Source organism: Stenella coeruleoalba, assembly GCF_951394435.1.
Source record: "Stenella coeruleoalba genome assembly, chromosome: 7".
Classification (NCBI taxonomy): Eukaryota; Metazoa; Chordata; class Mammalia; order Artiodactyla; family Delphinidae; genus Stenella; species Stenella coeruleoalba.
Genome location: NC_137153.1, coordinates 20,870,744 through 20,897,503, shown reverse-complemented (window position 1 = coordinate 20,897,503; position 26,760 = coordinate 20,870,744). Strand labels below are relative to the sequence as shown.

The window sequence follows — 26,760 nt, the reverse complement described above, 5'->3', positions numbered from 1 at the left end:
GGGTTTGATCCCTGGTCTGGGAACTAAGATCCCTCAGGCCACGTGGTGTGGCCAAAAATAGAAACAACAAAAACAAAAACAAACAAACAAAAAACTCAAAATGGATTAAAGACCTAAATGTAGTACTGGATACTATAAAACCTAGCGGAAAACATAGGCAGAACACTCTGTGACATAAATTGCAGCAGTATCTTTTTAGATTTGTCTCCTAGAATAATGAAAATAAAAACAAAAATAAACAAATGGGAACTAATTAAACTTAAAAGCTTTTGCACAGCAAAGGAAGCCATAAACAAAGCAAAAAGACAATCTACAGAATGGGAGAAAATTTGCAAATGATGCAACTGACAAGGGATTATCTCCAAAATATACAAACAGCTCTTGTGGCTCAATATCAAAAAAACAAACAATGCAATCAAAAAATGGGCAAAAGATCTAAACAGACATTTCTCCAAAGAAGACATACAGATGGCCAAAAAGCACATGAAAAGATGCTCAACACTGCTAATTATTAGAGAAATGCAAATCAAAACTACAGTGAGGTATCACCTCACACTGGTCAGAATGGCTGTTATCGAAAAGTCTACAAATAATGTTGGAGAGGGGTTAGGAAAAGGAACCCTCCTACACTGTTGGTGGGAATGGAAATTGGTACAGCAACTATGGAGAACAGTATGGAGGCTCCTTAAAAAACTAAAAAGAGAGCTACCATATCATCCAGCAATCCCACTCCTGGGCATGTATCCGGAGAAAACCATAATTTGAAAAGACACATGCACCCCAATGTTAACTGCAGCACTATTTACAACAGCCAAGACATGGAAGCAAACTAAATGTCCATGGACAGATTAATGGATAAAGAAGATGTGGTGTATATATATACATATATATATATATAGATATATACACACACACACACACACACACACACACACACACACACACACACACACACACACACACCATGGAATATTATTCAGTCATGAAAAAAGAATGAAATAATTCCATTTGCAGCAATATAGGTGGACCTAGAGATTATCATACTAAGTGAAGTAAGCCAGACAGAGAAAGATAAATATATGATATTGCTTATATGTGGAATGTAAAAAAACAGAAAGATACAAATGAACTTATTTCCAAAACAGGAGGAGACTCACAGACATAGGAAAAAAATGTGTGATTACCAAATGCGGGAAAAGGGGATGGGAAGAGGGATAAATTAGGAGGTTGGGATTAACATATACATATTACTATATGTAAAATAGATAACCAACGAGGACCTACTGTATAGCACAGGGAATTATACTCAGTATTTTGTAATAACCTATCAGGGAAGAGAATCTGAAAAAGACTGTATATATATGTATATATGTATACACACACACAAACACACACACACATATATGTAACTGAATCACTGTGCTGTACACCTGAAACTAACATGACATTGTAAATCAACTACACATCAATAAAAAAATCATACATATATATATAATATATACACATGTATATTATATATACATATTGGCCTTCACATCAATTATACAATGTGGGTAGAACAAGCATTCAAAGATAAGAAAATTATGGTTCAGGCTCACAGTAATGCTATAATTAAATAGAACTCAAAACCATTTGTATTCAATGATCCAATCTGTCTTATCTTTTTTTTTTTTCATTCCTTAACAGAAACCAACAAAGCTGCCTCTCAGCATTTCACTATTTAAAAATTAGGTCCTTCAGATTTTTCCTTTGTACTGTTAGTGTTTTGCTTATTTTGCCATTTATTTGATCCTTCATCATAAGATGGAACAAGGAAATGTGTTGGCATATTCTGTTATTAGATCCAAGTTTCATGGAAAAATACACTGCAGCTAAGGAACAAAACCAACATTATAAAATTCAATAAACATTTATTCAGTGACTACTAAAGGCAAGGTACTATATTAGGTGTTATTAACTCAAAAGGCACACAGACATGGTCCTTGATATTAAGGAACTGAAAGTTCTTAGAAATTAGATTTCACGGCTGGTTTTACATATATCTTCTAACCTCAAATTAGCACAGGTAACTGCTACACAAATACATGCATATACATATGTACACACACACATATATACACATACATATATGTAAACACATATGAATAGAGGTAGAGAGCCACTGAGATGCTAACTTATACAGATTGCTGTATACCATGTTTATTTAAAAATAACTGCCACATATCCCCTGGAGCAATAACATTTTCCTATTCCAGAAATGAACCTGAATAGAAAAATGCAAAGATACTTTCCAGCTTTACCCTATTAATTCATTGAAAATAGAAGTCCTGATAAATAGAGTGTTGAGGAGATCAGGATCTAATTTCAAGATTTCATTTCTTATTAGTTGCTATACTTTTCAGACCTATGTTTAATAAAGGATACCAAAGTTGCAAAACCAACCCATTTCACTTTCAGAACCTTCAGTTTTATCATCAACTTAGTAAATTATCTGTTTGCAAGTAAAAGCTCCAATAAGGGACAGATATAATTTCTGCTCTGAGTGTTCAATAGACTAAAAATTTAATTTTCTTTTGTAACCAAAAATGATTCTTACGTCAAGCACTGATCCAGAGAGGTCAGCTCGTTCAAGATTTGCACAGCAGAGATTAGCGTGGGCAAGATTGCAGCGGCTTAAATTGGCCATTTTGAAGTTAATGTATCGAAGGTCCAAACGAGAAAGATCAGCACCACTGAAGTTTAAACCCTAAAATTAAAAAACACAAACTGTCACAATATTTAAACCATCTGTTGTATATTCAATTACAATAGCTAACCACCATGTGTTTTAGAAGTAATTGGCAGTTCCGTCATTTGGAGTTCGTTACATGATCAAATGGAACTGAGATACATAAAATTAGTGTCCTTAACGGGTTCTTAAAGGAACTCAACTTACATATAACACTAGAATGCATCCTGGCAATGCCTCATTTATGTGCAGAAGTTTCTAAAGAGAGATCTCTGCTGGCCACATACCCGTTGATAAGTATTATATTTTTATTAAACCTGATTGTACTTAAATTATTTTATTAATTCAATAATTCAAGATCGTTTTATTTTTTTAAAGTGAGTATTGTGGTTTTTAAAATCATTAGTGCTATAATACATAAAAGTAAAAGTATCTTCCACTGATTAACCATACATAACAACTGTACAATTGACTTTTTATTTTTATTGCTGCAATTCCTATGCATTACTCAAAAACTGCTGCATGAGGCATAATTAGACAATAAAAAAGATTATTACATCTCTTTTTCTGTCTAACCATTTTGGGACTAAATCAATGCTATGACCCATAAGTAAAATATATCTTTCATGAAAAAAGAAAACAAGGCAACAGAAAAATTCCCAGAAGAATTTAAAACTTTACTCACAGATTTGCCTACACGAATAACTCATATAAAAGTCTGCTTTAATTACCTGGCAACGCAATTCTGATTTGGTTGGAGTGGCTAGCAGAAATCGCACAAATTCCTTTCGAGATATTGGTGAATGATCTTCTGGTGGTTGAGAATTCTTGAAAAGCATATTGACAGATCAGTGGAGCATTTTGGGAGATAGCTACAATACATGTAATACTTGGCTAATGTAAAAAGAGTCTTACCTTTATTGCCACTTCTAGGTGTTCAATCAATGAGTCAATACCAAAAAATCTTGCTTCTTCTAACACACCTATCATAATAAAAACAATTTGACTTTTATAGAATGCTATTCATTTTAATATTTATGGAATCATTTATTAAAAAAATCTATAAAGTTAAATTCTCACAACAGAAGTGAAATACAAGTAGGCTATCCATCAATATAGAAAAAAAATAACTAATGTTTGGAACATATATATGTATATATAGAATATTTAAAAATATTTGTAAACAAAGTTTTTCTAAATAGTTTACATACAGCAAAAGAAAGAAGACTCATGAATTAGAATGAAAGCTTTCCATATTACAAAATTATTTCTGAAAATTAAATAGGCCACAGACAAAAAAATCCTAACATCATACATTCCTAAAATAACTGACATAGTGATTTGTAAACCCAATAATAAATGATTAGTTCACCTAATCTTAACATTTCATTGACTTTTAAAAAAATATTTATTTTTGGCTGCATTGGGTTTTTGTTGCGTGCAGGCTTCCTCTAGTTGCGGCAAGCAGGGACTACTCTTTGTTGCGATGTGCTGGCTTCTCGTTGCAGTGGTGTCTCTTGTTGTGCAGCATGGGCTCTAAGCATGCTCAGCAGTTGTGGCACATGGGCTCAGTAGTTGTGGCTCGTGGGCTCTACAGTACAGGCTCAGTAGTTGCAGCGTACAGACTTAGTTGCTCCGTGGCATGTGGGATCTTCCTGGACCAGGGCTCAAACCCGTGTCCCCTGCATTGGCAGGCAGATTCTTAACCACTGCTCCACCAAGGAAGGCCTTCATTGACTTATTATTTTTTAATATACTTAACACAGTCAGAGTACCATGTTTTTTTTTTTTTTAAGATAAAATTATTTAATTAATATATTTATTTTTGGCTGTTATGGATCTTTGTTGCTGCGTGCGGGCTTTCTCTAGTTGCTAAGAGCGGGGGTTACTCTTTGTTGTGGTGCATGGGCTTCTCATTGCGGTGGCTTCTCTTGTTGTGGAGCACAGGCTCTAGGCACGCGGGCTTCAGTAGTTGTGGTTTGCAGGCTGTAGAGTGCAGGCTCATAGTTGTGGTGCATGGGCTTTGATGCTCCGCGGCATGTGGGATCTTCCTGGACCAGGGCTCGAACCTGTGTCCCCTGAATTGGCAGGCGGATTCTTAACCACTGCGCCAGCAGGGAAGCCCCTTGAGTTTGTGAATGAAGCAGATCTGAATCGGTTTGTCAGAGATCTTTTAGTTACTGAATCAGAATATTACAGAAGTGTATAAATGTAAGAGAGCTTCGAAACCAAAGTCAGCAGTATAATTCAGAAACCTTTCTTATAGGAAAATCATTAAATAAAGGATTTCCAGGGCGCTCACACAAGATGGCAGAATAGAAGGATGTGGAGCTCACCTCCTCCCACAAATACATCAAATATACATCTACATCTGGAACAATTCTCACAGAATACCCTCTGAATGCTGGCAGAATATCTCAAACACCCAAAATCGCATGAAAGATCTCCTCATAACCAGGTAGTACAAGAATTTAAAAAAAAAGGCATTGGGACGGAACTTGCATATCTGGGAGGGATTTGTGAAAGAGAAAAGTTGCCCGCAACCTGGAAAGCCTCTTCACAGGTGGGGAGATCAGCCAGGACAGAAATGGAGCTTTAGAGGCTCAAAGCAAAGCGCAGCAGACAGTTTATGGCAGGCAGATCAGAGAGAGACCTGCACAGATGGTCCGGGTCACTGCCCTGTGCTCCCCAGCCTGAGATGTGCAACCGCTGGTGTGGGCGGGAGCTCAGTTCTGAAACTTGGGTTTCAGAGGACAGACCAGGGAGAGGACCAGGGTTGGCTGCTCAGAGAAAGCCTGAAGGGGCTGGAGCATGGTATGGGCTGCAACCAGGGGTGTATGTAGAAGAAGCCCAGGCCCACCATAGAAGCAAAGCCCTTTTGTTAAGGAGCATGGAAGGGAGGGACAGGCCTGTAGCAGCCTCTTTCTCCACACACTTTCAGCTGACTCAGCGCTACCTGTAGGAGCTCTGGGAGCATGCCAGCGGGCTGCCCACACGCAGAGGCGGGGCTGAAATCTGAGCCCTCTGCCCACTGCTGCGCAGATCTACCCCACAGCCACTGGCTTTGTATACTCAGCGCCTGCAGGACATCCAAGTGGACAATGGGTGCTCCCGTGGCTGGGACCAGTCTGGCCTCAGCAGCTATGTGGTTTGTGGGTGCATGCACGCAGAGGCTGGGCTGGAGTCTGCGCTGCTTCAATAGCTCCAACAGCAGCTTCAGGTGTGTGACTACTGTGGTCCTGCTACCTCACTTCAGTGGATCATTGCCAGCAGACCTATGCTGGTAACTTTGTGAACACAGCGTCTGAGGGACACCAGAGCTTACTGCCTGCATTCTCACGGTTGAGGTGAGACGGAGCGCAGTGCCAACAACAGTGTACTTTGTGAGCCCACACAATGGGTGACGGATGACAGCACAGAATGCACTCCCTGGTGGAGAGCTCTGGAGGAGGAACACTCAGGGGCTCCTCTCCCTGGGCATACTCCAATCCCAACTACCTCACACCACAGCTCAGAAATGGATCTGGGGCTTCTACTGCAATAACTAGGGAGCAGACCCTGCCACTGAGAGGGCTGTGCCAACCACAGAGCAAAGAGGAGGCCCCACTCAACATCCAGTGTAGCCTTTGGTCACCACAACGTCAGTCACACCCCCTATCAAGGGGATAATGGCCAGCACACACTGAGGAAAGAGGTGGCAGGTATACATCCGGAAAACAGACCTTGCACCAAAAATTTTAAACCCACATAAGCTACACGGGGACACTTCCACATACTAATAGCCCTCCAAGACCACAGTAGATAATTGTTTGTCATAAACTCATAGAGTAAGAGAAATATAAGTAAAATGAAGAAGCAGAGGATCCACACCCAGAAAAGATCAAGAGAATTCCCCAGAAAGAACAAACAATGAAACAGATCTGCTCAGTCTTATAGACAGTGAGTTCAAAAAAAAGATAATGAAAATATTGAAGGAACTAAGAAAGGTTATCAATACAAATGTAGGTTACTGTAAAAGGAACTAGAAAGTGTAAAGAGGAGCCAAGGAAAATGAGAAAACTCATTCGCCGAGATGAAAGCTGAACTAAAGGTAATGAGTAACAGGTTGAATAATGCAGAAGAATAAATAAGTGATCTGGAAGACAGAACAATGGAAATCCCCCAGTCAGAACAGCAGACAGAAAGCCAAATGGAAAAAAAAAATTGAAAGCAATTTAAAAGACCTATGGGATAATGTAAAGTGTACCAATCTACACATAACAGGCATCCCAGAAGGAGAAGAAAGAGAAAAGGGGATTGAAAATGTATGTGAAGAAATCATGGTTGAAAACATCCCAAACTTAAAGAAGGAAACAGATACACAAGTACAGAAAGTACAGAGGGTCCCAAACAAGATGAACCCAAACAGATCTCTACCAAGATATACTATAATTAAAATGGTAAAAGTTAAAGAGAGGATTCTAAAGGCAGCAAGAGAAAAAACAAAGGGATAATTACAAGGGAACCCCCATAAGGCTATCAGCTGATTTCTTCACAGAAATGTTGCAGGCCACAAAGGAGCTGCAAGATATATTCAAAGTACTTAAAGGGAAAAATCTGCAACCTAGGATACTCTACCCAGCTAGATCAACACTTAGAATAGAAGGAGAGAGAAAGAATTTCTCAGACAAGCAAAAACTAAAGGAATAGAGCAATACTAAATCTATCCCTAAAAGAAATATTGAAAGGTCTTTTCTAAGTAGAAAAGAAGAATCTAGAGGAAAAGGAAAATCACAATTGGAAAGTAAATCACATAAATAAGCCAGTATGCAAATTTTTTAAAAATAATAATCATAAAATAATTTTTTTGTGAAAGTGATGATAACCACAATGAACAGCAAAAGGATAAACATGAAGATGTAAAAGAGGACATCAAAATCATAAAAAGTGGGGGAAGAGAGTAAGAAAATGTAGGTTATCTTTTAGAATGTGTTTGAGGTTATACCACTATAGATTCTAAAGCAAGTACATATAGGAAGGGGTTAACATACTTGAAAAACAGGGGGAACACAAATCAAAGATATACAATAGATGCACAAAAACAAAAGGAAGAGAACACAAGCATAATACAAAAGGAAATCATCAAACGATGAAAGGAAAAACAAGAAGAAAAAAGAACAAAGAAGAAATACAAAAATCAACTGGAAAACAAGCTCTACAATAGCAATACTTATCTATCAAAAGTTACCTTAAACGTCAATGGACTAAACGCTCCAATCAAAAGACACAGAGTGGCAGAGTGGATTAAAAAAACAAGAGCCTACAGAAGATGGTGGTGGGGGAGGACGCAGAGTTCATGTCTTCCCCACAACTAAGGTGCCTGCCAGATGCTGGTGGGGGACCTCAATGCCCAAGGAGATAGGAGGAACCCCCGAGTGACCAGGTAGGAACATGGGGGGAGTAAGGGGGGAGGAGAAGTGAAGGCCAGACAGGACCGGCACCCCTGAGGGGTGACTTGGAAGGGGGGGGAGGGGTTCCCATGCCTGGAGGGACCCTCAGGGGCTCGGAGAATCAGGTGTTTCCCCTGCCCAATCGGCCAGGAAGCATGCAGGTCTCCCAGGCAGGGTCCTCAACCCTCCAAGGCACCCTCTGGGCCATGCTGTTTGTAGGGGCGTAGGAGGGAGGCAGGGGTGTTGGAAAAGGGGAGAGGTGGATGCGGGAGGGGCCCTCTGTGATAGGAGGACCAGGGGAGGCACGGAGGTTGTTTCACCCACTCACTTGTGCCCGGGAAGCCTACTGGGCTGTCGGGCCTGGTCCTCCATTTTCCTGGGCCCCCTTCTCTCCCAGGCCCCTTCTGGCCTCATGAGTCCTAGGGGCATGGGAGGGAGAAGGGGGAAAGAGGAGAGGTGGACAGTGGTGGGGGGAACCCTCAAGGACCAGAGGATCAGGGAGGTGTGGCGGGTGTTTCCCCAGACCACTCAGCCCGGGAGACCTGCTGGGGTCCTAGGCCAGGTCCCCCACCCTCTGAGGCCCCTTCTGTGCCACGCTGGTCCTGGGAGCGTAGGAGGGAGGCAGGAGGTGGGAAGGGGAGGAGAGGAGGACGGGGCAAGGGATGCTTCGGGGCTGGAGGATCAGGGGAAGCAACCCAGGCGTTTCCCCTGCCCACTCAGCTCCAGGAAGCCTGTTGGGCTTCCGGGTCTGGTCCCTTGCCTTCTGGGGCCACCGCTAGCCATGCGGGTGCTGTGGACATGGGAGGGAGAAGAAGAGAGGCCAATGGGGAAGGGCCCTCTGGGACTTCCCCCACCCACTTGGGCTCAGTGAGCATGCTGGGGTCCTGGACCTGGTCGTCTACACTCCAGGGCCAGAGGCACTCCTGGGCCCCTCCTGCTGTGTTGAGTCTAAGACCCTGCCCCAGGGCCTTTTCTGGCCCTGTGGGTCCTAAGCATAGGCCCCGTCCACCACCTAAACCACACCCCGACCTAAGCCCCGCCCCCCCAGCCAAGGTCTTTTCTGGCATTTTTCCCCCCTCCTCTTTATTACTACTGTGGTCCTGTTTTACCTTCCAGTTGTTGTTTCATCTATATTTTTATTTTTTTATTCTTTCTAAGATAGCTGTTAGTTTTCTAATCTTATTATTTACTCTTTCTTACTGTTCTGCTCCTTTTTTTCTTTTGTCTTTTTGGCACCTCGCACGGCTTGCAAGATCTTGGTTCATGAGCTGGGGGTCAGGCCAGAGTTCCTGCAGTGGGAGCTCCGAGTCTGAACCACTGGACTAACAGAGAACCTCAGACCCCAGGGAATATTCATAGGAGTGAGGTCTCCCAGAGGTCCTCATGTCGGGACCAAGACTCACCTCTACCCAACCGCTTACAAATGCCAGTGCTGGAAGCCTCAGGCCAAACAACCAGAACACAATCCCACCCATCAAAACAAAAACAAAAACAAAAACAAAATGAGTTGACAAAAAATTATGTCACAGATGAAGAAGGTAAAAACCTACAAGACCAAATAAATGAAGAGGAAACAGGCAATCTACCTGAAAAAGAATTCACAGTAATGAGAGTAAAGATGATCCAGAATCTCGGAAATAGAATTGGAGGCACAGATTGAGAAAATACAAGAAATGTTTAACAAAGATCTAAACAACTAAAGAACAAACAAACAGAGATGAACAATGCAATAACTGAAAAGAAAAATACACTAGAAGGAATCAAACAGAATAACTGAGGCAGAAGAACGAATGAGTGAGCTGGAAGATGGAATGGTGGAAATAACTGCGGAGGAGCACAATAAAGAAAAATAATGAAAAGAATTGAAGACAATATCAGAAACCTCTGGGACAACACTAAACAAGCGGACATTCAAATTAGAGGGCTCCCAGATGAAGAAGAGAAAAAGAAAGGGTCTGAGAAAACATTTGAAGAGATTATAGTTGAAAAATTCCTTAACATGGGAAAGGAAATAGTCACCAAAGTCCAGGAAGTGCAGAGACTCCCATACAGGAAAAACCAGAGGAGAAACACACCAAGACACATATTAATCAAACAAAAATTAAATTCAAAGAAAAAATATTAAAAGCAGCAAGGGAAAAACAAAAAATAACATGCAAAGGAATCCCCATAAGGTTACCAGCTGATTTTTCAGCAGAAACTCTGCAGGCCAGGAAGGAGTGGCAGGATATACTTAAAATGGTGAAAGAGAAAAACCTGCAACCAAGATTACTCTACCTAGCAAGCATCTCATTCAGATTTGACGGAGAAATCAAAAGCTTTACAGACAAGCAAAAGCTAAGAGAATTCAGCACCACCAAACCAGCTCTACAACAAATGCTAAAGAAAATTCTCTAGGTGGAAACACAAGAGAAGAAAAGGACCCACAAAAACAAACCCAAAGCAATTAAGAAAATGGTAAGAGGAACATACATATTGATAATAATCTTGAATGTAAATGGATTAAATGGCCCAACCAAAAGACACAGACTGGCTGAATGGATACAAAAACAAGACCCATATATATGCTGTCTACAAGAGACCCACTTCAGACCTAGGGACACATACAGACTGAAAGTGAAGGGATGGAAAAAGATACTCCATGCAAATGGAAATCAAAAGAAAGCCGGAGTAGCAATACTTCTATCAGATATAATAGACCTTAAAATAAAGACTGTTACAAGAGATAAGGAAAGATACTACATAATGATCAAGGGATCAATCCAAGAAGAAGGTATAACAATTATAAACATTTATGCACCCAACATAGGAGCACCTCAATACATAAGACAAACACTAACAGCCATAAAAGGGGAAATCGACAGTAACACAATAATGGTAGGAGACTTTAACACCCACTTTCACGAATGGACAGATCAATGCAAATGAAAATAAATAAGGAAAGACAAGCTTTAAATGACACAACAGACCAGATAGATTTGATTGATATCTATAGGGCATTCCACCTGAAAGTGGCAAAATACACTTTCTTCTTAAGTGCACACAGAACATTCTCCAGGACAGATCACACCTTGGGTCACAAATCAAGCCTAGGAAAATTTAAGAAAATTGAAATATCAAGCATCTTTTCTGACCACACGCTATGAGATTGGAAATCAATTACATGAAAAAAACTGTTAAAAACACAAATACCTGGAGACTAAACAGTGTGCTACTAAATAACCAAGAGATCACTGAAGAAATCCAAGAAGAAATAAACAAATGCATAGAAACAAATGACAACGAAAACATGACGACCCAAAACCTATGGGATGCAGCAAAAGCAGTTCTAAGAGGGAAGTTTATAGAATTCAATCTCACCTAAAGAAAAAAAAAACAAACTATCTAACCTTACACCTAAAGCAACCAGAGAAAGAAGAACAAAGAAAACCCAAAGTCAGTAGAAGGAAAGAAACCATAAAGATCAGAGCAGAAATAAATGAAATAGAAAAAAGGAAAACAATAGCAATGATAAATAAAACTAAAAGTTGGTTCTTTGAGCAGATAAACAAAATTGATAAACCCTTAGCCAGACTCATCAAGAAAAAAAAAGTGAGAGGATGCAAATCAGTAAAATTAGAAATGAAAAAGGAGAAATCACAACTGACACCGCAGAAATACAAAGGACTGTAAGAGACTACTACAAACAATTATATGCCAACAAAATGGACAACCACAAAGAAATGGACAAATTCTTGGAAAGGTACAATTTTCTAACACTGAACCAGGAAGAATCAGAAAATATAAACAGACCTATCACAAGTAATGATGAAACTGTAATTAAAAATCTTCCAACGGGGCTTCCCTGGTGGCACAGTGGTTAAGAATCTGCCTTCCAATGCAAGGGACACAGGTTCAAGCCCTGGCCTGGGAAGATTCCACATGCTGCAGAGCAGTTGTGGCCCATGCGCCACAACTACTGAGCCCACGTGCCACAACTACTGAGGCCCACGCACCTAGAGCCCATGCTCCGCAACAAGAGAAGCCACCGCAATGAGAAACCTGCGCACCACAACGAAGAGTAACCCCCGCTCGCTGCAACTAGAGAAAGCCCACATGCAGCAACGAAGACCCAGAGCAGCCAAAAATAAATAAAATTTTTTTTAAAAAATTTACAAAAACAACAAAATCCCTTAGCGTCCTTACTGATGAAATCTAAATCTATTTAGAATCTAAAATCGGAATGTATGGGGTAGATGTATACCTGAAAGACTATCTACCTGTGTAGATATATGAGTGTATATTTACACTCATATGCATGTAAAAACATTTAGTTTTAAAAATGGAAAAGATACTTTTACTTTATGAAAATATACATTACTAAGTGAAAAGAAAATACAAATCCTAAAAAGTGTGAGGAATTACATTGAAAACTCACCCAACAAATTAATCCCATCGTTTACAATGAGCTGTCCGTGACGCAAGTAGTTCAAAATGGGTTCAAAGTACTCAGGACTTCGGTCAATTAAGAAAGCTCCTCTATGATCTTGCTTATTTCCCCACACACCTGTGGGACCATTAAAATGAAGAAAGCCCCCCCATAAACAAAAAACAAAGTTAGAAATTTATAGAAGGAAAACTGCATAACATACCAGTAAGTTTTCACTCTTGTAAAAAGTATTACTGATTCCATTAAAAAGTACAGAAGGACAGGAGTTATAAAGTCAATACAACTACAAACAGATCACACAAAATGTGATCTCACTGCACTCACCTTTGTCCTTAAACATGTGGGCCAGCATACTGTCAGGTTCTTTATTCACTAAAGTGCTCCTAAGAATTCAGGGAAAAAAATTGATTTCTCCATTTGTCTTTATAAACAAACATATTTAAGTCAAGAGTATACTTGATCCCAGCTGCTCTCTCAAAAAGATGCATGCTATAACCTGGGAGGAGTGATGCTGGGAAACAAAAATGTGCAGTAAGTTGCCATTTATCAAAATCTCTTCTCATCTGGCACTTCCTTTGATTTAAATATTGATTTCGTTGCCTTTAATTTCAATGCTGATCTATCCTTCTAGCAAGCTACTGTATAACAATTTTCTTGATCGAAATTTACATTTTTCTTATGCCTTTAGTATAAGCAGTTGTAGTCTACAAATTTCAATACTGTTAATTTTTACTTGTGTTGCATGTATATTACTCAATATTTTAAAAGCATATTCTAAAAACAGTAAATTCATGCTTTTCATGCTTTCTCTGGAATGACTTGTGAACCATTTTCTACTCTTAGAAAAAATTTCCTAAATATTGGCTTCAAATCACATAGTATATTTAAGCAGCACTGGAATATCTTCTAAGGACATCAGCAAACTGAAGGAAAGAACAAACAGTACATAGTACCCACTCAACACACACATACATGTGCACCTACCGTGTGGTTGTAAAGTACCGCCCTCCAACATTTAATGTTAGCCAGTCTGTGTGAGATCCTGACAACACTTCCGGTACTTTAGAATCTGTCTGAGGGTCTAGAGGTGACATGTAGAAAAAATAAACATTAAGTTGAGGGGGGGTTTGGGGAAGATGGCAATAGTATAATATTTTAAACTAAAACACACACATAAAAGCATGCCAGAGCTACTAGGACAGCAAGCCCTATACCCAGACAGTATCTAAAACAAAACTAGGTGATAAGGTATCCCGCCAACACCGACAACTAGAAGAGAAGCATGGCATCAGCATCCTTGACAGAAGAAGCATCCTTGACAGAAACAACAGGGTATGTGATGATCCTAAGAATTCCAAAGTAACCCATAAATACTCACTTCAAAACTCAGCAAGTCTACTTGAGAACAGCCGAATGGAAGTGGGAGGGGTGTGCCCACTCCAACCATGGGTGATTCAAGCAGTCTGGAGTAAGATCTGAAGAGGCTGAAAACGAACTCTCAAAACCCACCCAGCCAAAGCTCCCGCCTAGGACAAAGTCCCACACTGAGGATAAGATGTTGGGAAAAGAATCCAAGTTGAACAGAACAGAGACAACAGAGACAAAAGGAAAAGGAGTCCAGATAAAAGTCAAAAAAGGTCAAGCAGAACCAAAATATATTAGAAGGTGACTTCCACATTTTTTAATACTTCATAAAAAAAACATAAAAGGGACACCTAGAGCCATGAAATTACAAAAACTTTCCTAAGTCAGCTCCCTTCTCAAGTTAAGGAAAACTAATTTCATGTAAAAATGAGCAACAGAAAATCCCATACAAGATTATTAAAAGAATAGGAAGAATTACATCCCTATAGATAATGAAAACGTGCCAGATAATGAAAATGTGCCAGAAAGAAATGGCCACAAAATAGGTAAACTATAATATTCCAAATATGCTAAAAGAAGTAAATAATACAAGGTATGAAAAAGCAACATAAACCAGAATCACAAAATTCAGAAATGAGGCAAGAGAACTCTGGAGAGAATTAGAAATAAAAACCATTTCAGAAATGAAGATTAAACTAGAAGAAGCACAGGAGTGAAAGACCACCACAGATAATGCCTTAAGGAAAATAAAAATTGAAAAGAGGAAAGCTTTAAAAATCAAGAAGAAATGAAGAAAGAGATGAAAAAGATTTAACAGAAGATTTCAAATATAGAAGACAAGTGTAGAAGATCCAACACATATACAATAGGAGTCCTGAAAGGAGAAAATCAAAGCATGGTAACAAAATAAATACATAAAGTTCAAGAAAACTTATCTGAAATTTAAAAAAAAAAAAGATGTGAAACTACATATTGAAAGGGCCCACCACATAACTGAGAGATTCAACCCAGAACAGCTCAGAACACCCAGAAATAGTATACTAAAAGTTATCAATTTAAAAGTACAGTAAATCAATTTAAAGTACAGTAAAATTACTGTAAAGAAAGAGAATAATCCTTTGGGTGAGCTAGGAAAAATAATCACTTATGAAAGATCAGATTTTTTTTTGACACCAAAACTCTATGTCAGAAAATGCAGTAACATATTTAAGATATTTAAAGAAAAATAATATGAACCAAGGATTTTTTAACAACTTGAGGTATAATTGAAATACAACAAACTACATATCATTAAAGTTTGAAATTTGTTCAGTTCTGACATATGATTTTATGACCAGTCAAACTGACTTTCAGGTATAGAAGCCACATGCAAGATGTCAGGGAATATAGTTCTCACAAGTTCTTTATAAAGAATCTACTAGAGAACAAGTTTCAGACAACCACTCGAGGCATCAGTTTAAGGACTGGAGGAGTAAAACTAAGTGATGGTTTTAAGGGAGAGAGTATAGTATACAATGGTGTGTGTGTATATGTGTGTATGTATATAGTATATAATAACAATATTTGACAATGGATAAACAATACGATTATTTTTTAAGGAAAGAAAGGAATGAGCATATTAAAAAAATGTTTAACTGTCTTTAGTAGTCACATTGGTATTCAAAGTATTGGGATTATTATTGAAACTTTTATGTGTATTTTGTGTAGGATGAAGGAAATGAGTAATTATGTGACATTACAATTCCATCACTCCCTATGTCCTTGGAAACCAGGATTACTGATATGCAAGAAAGGAGACAAAGATGTAAGACAGAAGATGTTAAATAAAAATCTTACAATCCTAATATAACCAAAGTATTAGTATGAACCCATGAGATATTTTATCTATTTATATGTTATATGTGATATAAAGCTTTGTATCATATAATATTTATTATATATGAATTTTATCCTCTAGCTAGCCATGTATTTCCAACTCTGTTCACCAAAAAGCCTAGTAATCATGACGAACCCAGTAGCAGCGAGCCTCCCCAGCACCCAGGCTGGGTCTTAAAATGACATTTGCCACTAAAAGAAATCAAGGCTTCCAAGAAAAAAACCACTGATTTGGGTTTAGGACAAGAGAAGTATAAGATGAACACTTTGTTATTCCAGATAGTAAGGAAAAGACTAACGGGGTTGTGTTAAAAGAAGAAGAACATGAAGGGATTTCCACTGGCCAAAAGTAAAATAATCCAGGTATAGATAAATGCAGAGGATGAAAACATACCAAATATTTTTAACTCTGAAAGTTTGTAACGATAAAACAAAAAACACTAATCAATCACTTTTTGTTTTGTTGTTTGTATGTATGCAATGAACCAATTAAGTGACCACTGCCTGCCAACCCACTCTGTTAGCCTAATGGATAAGAAAAGATGAGAAAAATTTTTTGTTCAGTCTTAAGGCAGAAACAGAGAATATGCATTTACTTCTAAGTTGCTGTGTGATGATCTTGAGTACTACCTCCACTCACCAAATACAATTATTGTGAAGGCTTAAAGAAATACTTGAATGAATCAGGGTGTGATGGTCTGGAACTAAATATATCAAATATTCGTTAAAGAATATTTATTTAAGCCTCAGGCTCTTTCCTTTGAGATATACACTGTATAAGCTTTCTTCGAAACTGAAGGGTAGTGTGTGTGTGTGTGTGTGTGTGTGTGTGTGTGTGTGTGTGTGGTTGCTACCAAGTCATTTTTGACTGATTTAACTGCTGTGAATGACTGGCAAACATTACTTTTTCAAGCAATATATGCTTAAAAAATATGTAACATAACAGAAATTTTGATAACTACTATCAAAGAGAAAATTTCAAAACAAAACAGTTATAGTTCTAAAATCAAAACCACCCTATCATGTCATAATTAATGAATATGTGCACATCCAGAGCCTTTTAACAGCACGTAAAAGATGAGGTATCCATACTAAAATATGATCATCTAATTCAAGTTAGAAATTTACTTTCACACACCCCCCCAATGCAGAATCAAAAAAGGTATGAAGAGCTGAGTACTGCTCTAAGATACTTTTTAATGTTAAGCTTAGTAAAGCCATGTAAAATATTTGCCATTTCATCTTTATTTCGGCAGACAAAATTGGCTTTTAAGGAAGTCACTTACCAATAAATGGTTCTCCTTCACACACAAACAAAACATCATCATCCCTGGGGAAATCAAAATTTAAAAAGCCACCATCAAAATCCAGAAATCACATTAATTATCTGTTGACTAGAGGAACTATTCCTTAGAATAATGTAGAAGATCCGTTTTGCTATCTATGTGGCAAAGAAGTTGACCAAGTTCCAGTGTTTTTTGTTTAAACCCAGGTTGTTTAAGCCTCTTCCTGCTCCAAAATTCTATGATCTGATGAGAATGGAATGAGGTGAACTAGACACTTGTCTCAGAGATAAATCTGCCGAGGGTATGTAAAAACCAAAACCAAAAAAAAAACACCAAAATCACTATTGTGGTGGATCACTGATGAGTTAACTCTACTTAACATTCTATTTTATTTAGCAAGTTTTCACCAAAGTAGGTCTCTGTGACGTTTATAAAATTCAAAGTGCTTAACCCCCTGACTTAACTGCCTCTGGATTTAAATTCAAAGAAGATCCTGCACATGAAAGTACTTTTGAAGTGGAAAAAACAAACGAAACCCACTATACAAATTATGTGAATTCACCTTTCTTATCAATTGAAGAATATACTACTGAAGAATGTTATGTTCAAAGGATATGATTAAAGCTATAGCCAACTCTTCTTCTTTCACTTTAATTCTATAACCCTAAATAATTTATTAGGGTTTTCTGCCACATCATCAGCTGTTTTGTGCTTTGGAAATGAAAATAAATTTTCATATTAAATCTAAGAAGAATATAATTGGAAATAACTCTGCTGTAAACACTCACCCACTATACTCACCTAAATGTAAATGAATACCCATAATTCAAAAATCTGGATTATCAGCGTATATCCTCCTTCCCTGCTCCACCCCACCGCACGATTAGTATAAATGATCAGAGCTTGTACTGTGAACCACAAATTATTAAACAGGTAGATATAATATAAATATATACTATTTCTTGTCCTAGCTCTTTTTTAATTGAAGTATAGTTGACACACAATATTATGTTAGTTTCAAGTGTACAATATAGTGAGTTGACAATCAAAATACATGAAATGATTACCACGATAAGTCTAGTAACCGTCTGTCACCATACAAAATTATTACAGTGTTACTGACTATATTCTTTGTGCTGCCAATTACATTCCTGTGACTTATCTATTTTATAACTGGAAGTCTGTACCTCTTAAGCCCCTTCACCTATTTCACCCAACCCCGCCAGTCTCCTCCCCTCTGGCAACCACCAGTTTGAGTTCTAAATAGGTAGATATTTTATAGTTCAGAAGGCTTCAGTTATGACCTTCAATTACGACCTATGTTGTAGACATTTTTATTTCTATAAGAATGTAAATTATATTTCTGTAAGACATCACAGGAACACATAGAATTTTTCTTGGAAGCAGAGTCTTGTTTGTTAAGGAGAAATTTAGGTTGATATAAATCATTCAATTATCCATAGAAACACATAGAAGCTGGGAGATAGATACTGAAAAACTAAGAAACTCTTCTAATTTATTTGGAATTAAAATCTTTATCTTTTAAGTCTATAATCTTTTCTACTTGTTCACCATGCCAGTTAACTTTTTAAGACTAATATGAAAATTTGTTTTCCTCTAATTGACAAAAATCAACTATTAAATGTATGACCTGGGTAAGTCATTTAAATTCTCAGATGTTTAGTTTCCTCATTTATAAAACAAAGGGACTAGAAGTGTTTAAAGGCAGTATGTTATATTGAAAGGTTATTCTGACCTGGGTTTAACTGAATGTCAAACTTTGTATACTACCATAATTTAGAACATCATTATCTTCACAACATCAATTTTAGAAAACCCACGCAGGGACTTCCCTGGCAGTCCAGTGGCTAAGACTCCACACTTCCAACGCACGGGGTGTGGGTTTGATCCCTGGTCAGGGAACTAAGATCCGACATGCCTTGCAGCCAAAAAAATAAATAAAAAGTCCATGCTTTGCCGATTAAATGAGGTAACTTGGGCAAAGCAAATACAACTTAACTGGCACAGAGTCAGTACTTAGTTTGTGTTCCCATTCCATCTTCTTTGAGCCCCCTCCTGCTCCAAAATTCTATGATCCCAAGAGGATGGAATGAGGTGAACTGGACATTGGTTTTAAAATATGCCTGGCATACTTAAAAAAACAAAACCCCAAACAAACAAACAAACCAAAACCACTACTGTGGTGGATCACTGGTGAGTTAACTCTAGTTAAAATGCTATCTTATTTAGCAAGTTTTCACCAAAGCAGGTCTCTGTAAACGCTTATAAAATTCAAAGCATTCTTAGGAAATGAACTGAACAATAAGCAGTAGCATATAAAAGAGATCAATTAAGTTTCTAGTATTAAAAATTCGTGTCTTATTAGATCCGTTTCTAGTAACATAGAGATTCCTCATAGCCATATGTGAACTCTGCAGAAAGACTATGAGTATATTGGAATGTATTCAGGGTTTTCTATCTGATCAATGCATCATAAGTGCAAATTACTTAAATTCCAAAGAGCAAATTCTAGGCAATCATTTGCCAAAATTCTGCATTCTTAACAGTGATTAAATACTGCTTAAGGGAAACAGCATAGCACCAAGAAGCTGAAGGCACACTGTAGATGGCTTATAAAAAGGTGAAGGTTACCTGATCAAAGCAATATCATCAATCAGTCCACCTTTCCCATTATACACACTGGTGGCTTTTATGCCGAGTTTATTGCTGGCCACAGAAAGCAAATCAGATAAAGTTCCATATACAGCGACCACCTGTAAACACACCAGATTAATTTGAACAACTTACGTAATCAATTTCGTCACTCACAAATTAAAAACCACCATACTATAAACAGGTCTAAAAAATCAGATTATCATATAAAAAGAGATTTTGAGAGGTTCTTAAAAGTTTCTCTTTTTCTTTTATGACTGAAATATTTACTTAGTGCCTAACACTGCTGAAATCCAAGACTAGAGAAATCGTTGCTAAAAACAAACTACAATCTTACAGTATGTTAAACAGTGCTCCAGTTCTGATACAAAAGAGACCCGCACTTGACTTTAGATTCTGGCATTTTCTAGCTGTCCGCTCAAGACAAATTATTTCACCTCTTTATGCTTCTGTGGCTCTAACTGGCAATGAGGAGAACAGTTACACCTGTATCAGAAGGTCGTCACAAGGATGAAGTGAGTTAATGCATGATAAGAGCTTCCCAAAGTGCCTGAGACCTATTAAGTCTTTAAGATGTTGCTTTTACATTATTCCTTTTTTACAGGAATGGTTTACTTTTTTAAACAGGAAAAATTTACTGTTTATTATAACATTTACCATGTCAATGACCATATGAACAGTTAACGACTTCCCACTTCATTTAACTTCAATAACTATTTATATACTGTATAAAAGCCAGATTTTGGCTAACATTCTAAGTACAGCGTAGACCTGGGTTACAATGAATTGCTCCGTCCTGCTTTAAATCAGGCAGTCTGACACTTGTGCAACATACATGCAGTTGCTTAGGTAGGGGGTAGAGACTCTGTACATGTAGTGAATTCTTTGCTCCAGCCATAACTGTAACTGTGTATAGTTGTATCATTATCAGTCAGATCTCTGAAAATTATGAATAAAAAAGAGGGTGAGGAGATGAACCTGAAGCATGAGCAGCCAGCTGACTTCCCACAGGATACTGGATAAAGGTGCCATATGAAATGGAACCGGGGCTAGTCCTTTGTTCACTGGTCACTGGAGTACAGCAGACAGTGAATTTTTCGTTAAGTAAATGAACAGTCAAGGGTGGAGCGAGTTGTTTGCCAATAGGAGTGTGTAGTGTTTCTACCGCAGAGTACAGAGATTCCAACTCTTTTCTCTTGGATCATGACCTATGAGAAGTGTTGCAAGCTGGGGCATTTTGGGGAAGAGGGGTAGGCAAGCAGAGTTTAAAGGGAACTACGTGGATTATTAAAGATAATGCACAACCCAAGTGCTCATAAACGTCTGAATGGATAAACAAAATGTGGCATATCCATACAATGGAATATCATTCAGCTCTAAAAAGGAATACGATTCTGATACACGCTACAACATGCATGAATCTTGAAAACATTATGCTAAGTGAAATTAGCCAGACATAAAAAAGGACAAATATCATGGGATTCCACTTGTATGAGGTACTTAGAACAGGCAAATTCATAGAGATAGAAAGTAGAAGTATAACTGATATATAACCAATAAAGTATAAAGTATAACCAATAAAGATGTAAAAAAAAAAAAAAGAAAGTAGAAGAAAGGAGGTTATGGGGCAGAAGGGGTAATGGAGAATTACTGCCTAATGAGTACAGAGTTCCTGTTTGGGATGATGACAAAGTTTTGGAAATGAAAAGTGGTGAGGTTACACACATGAATGTACTTAATGCCAACGAAATGTACACTTAAAATGGCTAAAAGGGTAACTTTTATGTTGTGTATATTTTACCATATGATAAAAAAGATAACAGCACAAAGCACCTGGCAGAGTGTCTTACACCCAGCAGACACTGACATAAATGACGGAAGCTTGAAGAACACGTGTCCCCCCGTATTTCCTACCATTTTTCACCTTTGTAACAGAGCCTGGAATTCTAACCATTATTGCAGATACGAGTTCCAGAGGAGAAAGATTTAGAAAATTCTTAGTATAATAGCAACTATGACAAGAATGCTGTTGTTAGAAAGGAGGATCTTCTTACTCTCCCCTCACGGTTCCCAGACTGTAAAAGGTGTTTTGCATTTGCTTTGGTCAGTCGCTTGGCTCTTTGCTTCTTGTATAGCTTCACATGGTTTTCTTTCGCCTGACATTATCAGCTCCTTGCCCTAACATTAACTTTCTCCACCCCATTTCCTTTCACTTCTCTCCCTCAAGCATCATAAAATGGTTGGAAATTCTATGTATCTCTCTATATTATGCTCCTGAATTTAAATATTAGAGCATACCACTTTACCTAACTTATTTTTCAAAAATACATCACTTTGGGCTTCCCTGGTGGCGCAGTGGTTGAGAGTCCGCCTGCCGATGCAGGGGACACGGGTTCGTGCCCCGGTCCGGGAAGATCCTACATGCTGTGGAGCGGCTGGGCCCGTGAGCCATGGCCGCTGAGCCTGCGCGTCTGGAGCCTGTGCTCCGCAACGGGAGAGGCCACAACAGTGAGAGGCCCGCGTACCACAAAAAATTAAAAAATACATCAAATTAAATTGTTCTCTACTTCCATTCGATTGACTTGATTTTTCCTGTGGGTCAGTTGTTTCCTAATGAAAATACAGGCCACCTGCCATGTTCGAAAGCCACACTGTCCAATTTGGAAGCCACTAGCTACAAGAGGCTATTTAAGTTTTAATGTATTGCTATTAATTAAAATAAGTCAGTTCATCAGTTACAACAGTCATGTATGAACTGCTCAACAGCCACAATGGCTAGTGGTTACCATATTACACAGCGCAGACATGGAGTTATTTCCTTCCTCACAGAGCGTTCTATTGGACACTGCTGCTTCAAAGAGCAGAAGAAAGTCAGGAACAAGGAAACAACTATTTTAACTGTTAGGCTTGACCATGTCATAGCAATTCACAGTAACCAAGTGGTAGAGCCCAACTCAAACCCTGTTGTTTTGTATGGAAGGTTGAGTAGTTACCATCTTTCTTTTCTCCCCATTGAAGTCAAATTTGATTATAAGATTAAAAACAAAAACAAAGCCACACATCACACAGTTTGGCAATTTCAGGGCAATCAAAGTACAACAGGTGTTTCCTTGTAGGCTGCAATACTAAGGAGCACATTCTAGATACAAATTGAGTTCATATTTATTTTATTATCACTTAAATAAGCCCTCACATAGTATTGAACACAATTTATCATTACCTCAAATATTTTCTAACCTGACTTCCTATCTAGACTGTAAAGGTTTAATAATAAATTTTTAATTTGTAAAAAGTGGTTATTCGGTGAATTTAGGTAACCAATAATCCCTTGTAATGCTGATGAGCAGCACTGAAGTACATCCCTGTACTACCCAAATCTCTAACATCCAGAAAAGAACTGCAGCCAGTTTAAAAAGGATCCTCTTAAGTGTCACAGTGTCTGGTTTATAGCAGGTCTCTGATAAATGTTTCTTGAATGTCAGATGAAATTTTCATTGCTTTCAGAGTGTTGAACGAGGACATGCCTTTTCTGTGTGTGAGTCAGTTATATTTGTCTTTTCCACTGACATTAAGTTAAAAAACAAAGTACACAGTAGAAATGCTATTCTAAAGTGATATTCATATAGTTCATATGAGTATGGAAAGTGGCTATCTTTGGATAGAATTAAGGTTCACTTATGAGTTTTTGTTTTGTCCTCCAGATTTGTTACAATGAACTTCTATTAGTTATGCAATAAAGGAAAAAAGTTTTAACTTAGGGTTTCCATAGCTCTAGATACTAGATTTACAAATAAGAATTATTTTAGCAGTTGACAAGTAATCTGGTAATGGACAATTTTCTTTAAATGAAATAACCAAAGGGCCATCAATTAGAGAAAACAGCACTGAAATTACTGCAAAGAATCTTATAGCATTGAAAAGCTGAAAATTTACCTTAAGTTGGGCCAACATACTTGTTTTTCATTTGAAAGGCATTTTTAGCATGTTTTCAACAAGATCACTTTAGCTGACTCTCTTGAGCATACTAACAAATAACTCACAAATAAGACTGCAGACATAATATTTTAAATCTCAATGAGAATATCAGATTTTAAAATGTGATATACTTTAAAAGATTTTAAGTTTGTGAGAAAGTCTCAAACAGACTGGCACATGTACCCTTCATTATATATCAACTCTGCTGGGAAAAAGCAACATTGGAAATCTTGTATATCATGGATGTGAGCTCTAACCGTTATTTACTAAGCTGACTTTAGTCCTCAGAGAGGCCAAGCATTTATAAAATGATCACGCTTACAATGGCTATTTGCTTCACGTGTGTTCTACTTCCTAGTGTGGACTTGAAGTTTCCATGCCACTGTGATTATCCATTTTAATAACCTAAGCACTATACTTAGAATGGAAGCATTCTATGGAATAAACTGAGAAGCATGTCTATTAAAGTTTATGGCCAAAAAAATAAATAAATAAAGTTTATGGCCACTATGTTATACTACTATTTAACTTAATTCTTTCTAAATTTCAGATCCCACGACAAGTGAAAGCTATCCACCAATTGGGAAAGTAAATGGTACACTGTGCCTACCAGGACATATCAGTTTAATGAAGTTTTAATCTGTCTTTAAACACTGAAAACAAATTGTAATCTATGTTATTCAAATTTAAAAACTAAAACCTGCACATGTATTTAAAACATGTTTTTTTAAAATGCCCACCATAACTATTATATAATACACAATCAATAAATAATCATTGAATTTATGCAGGCCAATTTACCCAACCAACCCACCAATCACAATAACTAAATGTAGAATCTATTTACTCTGCCTACACTTTTAGTTTATACATTTCAAAAATTAACATTTTATTCCTAAAAAAGATGACTACATCAAGAAGACAAACGTTAAAATATTTAAAAATTTTAAAGTCTGACAACAGCAAATGTTGAAGAGGATATGTATCAATGAGAGGGTTTATGCAATGCTGGTGAGATATAAATTACCACAATGACTTTCAAAAACAATTTGCCATTATTTTAAAAAATTAAACATTCACATACCTTAATACCCAATAATTACAACTTCCATATATATCCTAGAGCAGTGGTTCTCAAAAGTGAGGTCTCTAGACCAGCACCATTAGGATCACCTGGAAGTAGATTAGAAATTCAAACTCCTAGCCTCACCCCAGACCTAGTGAATCTAAAGCTCTGGGGAATGAGGCCCAGCAATAGTTGCTCAATTCCTCCAGGTGATTCCAACACATGCTAAAGTTTGCAAACCACTGCCCTAGAAAGATGCTTGCACGTGTGTGCACCAGGATATACAGTAATACTCGTGGCAGCACTGTCAATTTCATGGCAAAATATAAAGAAAATAAACAACCCAACTGTCCACTGACAGGAGAATGGATAAACTGTGATAGTATTTGTATATACTTTGTATAATTATTATAAAGCAGTGAAAATGACTAAACTATCAGTATGTGGGACAATATAGATGAAATCTTAGAAATATTATACTGAATGAAAAACTCATGTCCAAAAAGACTATGTAGGGCTTCCCTGGTGGCGCAGTGGTTGAGAGTCTGCCTGCCGATGCAGGGGACACGGGTTCGTGCCCCGGTCTGGGAAGATCCCACATGCTGCGGAGCAGCTGGGCCCGTGAGCCATGGCTGCTGAGCCTGTACATCTGGAGCCTGTGCTCCGCAACGGGAGAGGCCACAACAGTGAGAGGCCCGCGTGCCGCAAAAACAAAAACAAAAAGACTATGTACAATGTGATACCAATTTAGGATATGATATATCCCAAAGCTGACAAAACATATAGTTTACTTATACATACATACGTGGCAAAACTATTTACTGAAAAAGAATTCATGAAATTGGCTGCCTTCATGGGATATAGGAAAGTAGACAAACACATTAAGTTTTGATAATATGCTATTTCTTGAGCTGTGTGGTAAGTTTACTGATATTCATTATATTATTTTCCTTTTAATTTTATGCATATTAATATTCTTTATTGTATTCTTTTATATGTATCAAATACATTTTAAAAACGTTTAAACTTGAAGAGCAAGTTTCTTATTAATGTTTAGATTTCAATAGACAAAGCTTTACATAGATTTTCACCTTTCTTCAACTCAACACAATGAATTCAACTCTGGAAACTCTGTTAATACCAACAACACATTTCTGACCTAATATCAAAGCCAGAAGAAAACAGGTCTGGGACCAAGACTGTAAACATCAGTACAGAATTAAGATCTATTTCATATCCCACTATATCTGCAGTGCCTGGCATGGTTCCTCCTCAAAGACGGAACTCAGTCTTAAGTGTTGACTGAATGAATGAATAAGGTATACAAAAGGTCTAAAACTGGCACAGCACATTATTGAATATTCTCAATTTAAAAAAAAGCAACTTATGTCCAAGATGTACAGAAACTTTGAATTTACATCGGGTTGCTCAAAAGCCACTCACTACATTCAGAGATCTAAGTTCTCATTTCATATTCCTCGATGCCAACTATTACACAGAATGTTAAAAGGAGAACAACGGGAATTCTGAGGCATATGGAGAGAGGATGAAAAGGTTCAAACTCGACTCTTCTGGAACAACTTAAACAAACGAAAATGTAAAGATCCCGTTTTTTTTAGAAATATGGCCTTCAAATGTTTTTCACTATGTACCCCTTAAGTAAAACGTTTTTGGGCATGGCCTCAAACATTTGTATACTTATTTACTTATTTATAAAGAATATACCACTGTCAGGAAGAATGTAATTTCCCAAATGATAAGAGGACTTTTACTGACTCAAGACGATGAGTAAACCAGTAAAAATCCCGTAAATATTTATCATTAAGCTTAGTGAACTCCTGCCAAATTCAAGGTTGACTTTATACATTAAAAGAAAAAGAAAAAAAAAATCCGAAACTGTCTTTGTTGCTGGAAAGTACTTTGAAATATCTTGC

At 37.7% G+C, this 26,760-nt stretch overlaps 1 protein-coding gene across 4 annotated transcripts in view; it reads right to left on the bottom strand.

The window, feature by feature from the left end:
* KCTD9 (potassium channel tetramerization domain containing 9) overlaps nucleotides 1-26,760 on the bottom strand; it is a 59,911-nt gene that overhangs the window by 29,397 nt on the left and 3,754 nt on the right. Inside the window, exons 2-9 of one of the 4 annotated variants that reach the window (XM_079925919.1) lie at nucleotides 19,765-19,886; nucleotides 17,113-17,156; nucleotides 13,571-13,667; nucleotides 12,911-12,969; nucleotides 12,575-12,703; nucleotides 3,644-3,711; nucleotides 3,460-3,555; nucleotides 2,597-2,746 (exon numbers count right to left, since the gene is read on the bottom strand). In XM_079925919.1, the coding sequence (XP_079782045.1) occupies nucleotides 2,597-2,746; nucleotides 3,460-3,555; nucleotides 3,644-3,711; nucleotides 12,575-12,703; nucleotides 12,911-12,969; nucleotides 13,571-13,667; nucleotides 17,113-17,156; nucleotides 19,765-19,886 (765 nt within the window). Of the gene's footprint in view, nucleotides 1-2,596; nucleotides 2,747-3,459; nucleotides 3,556-3,643; nucleotides 3,712-12,574; nucleotides 12,704-12,910; nucleotides 13,098-13,570; nucleotides 13,668-17,112; nucleotides 17,157-19,764; nucleotides 19,887-26,760 lie in introns of those variants that run through there. The other 3 variants (XM_079925920.1, XM_079925922.1, XM_079925921.1) reach the window with 3 other exon arrangements.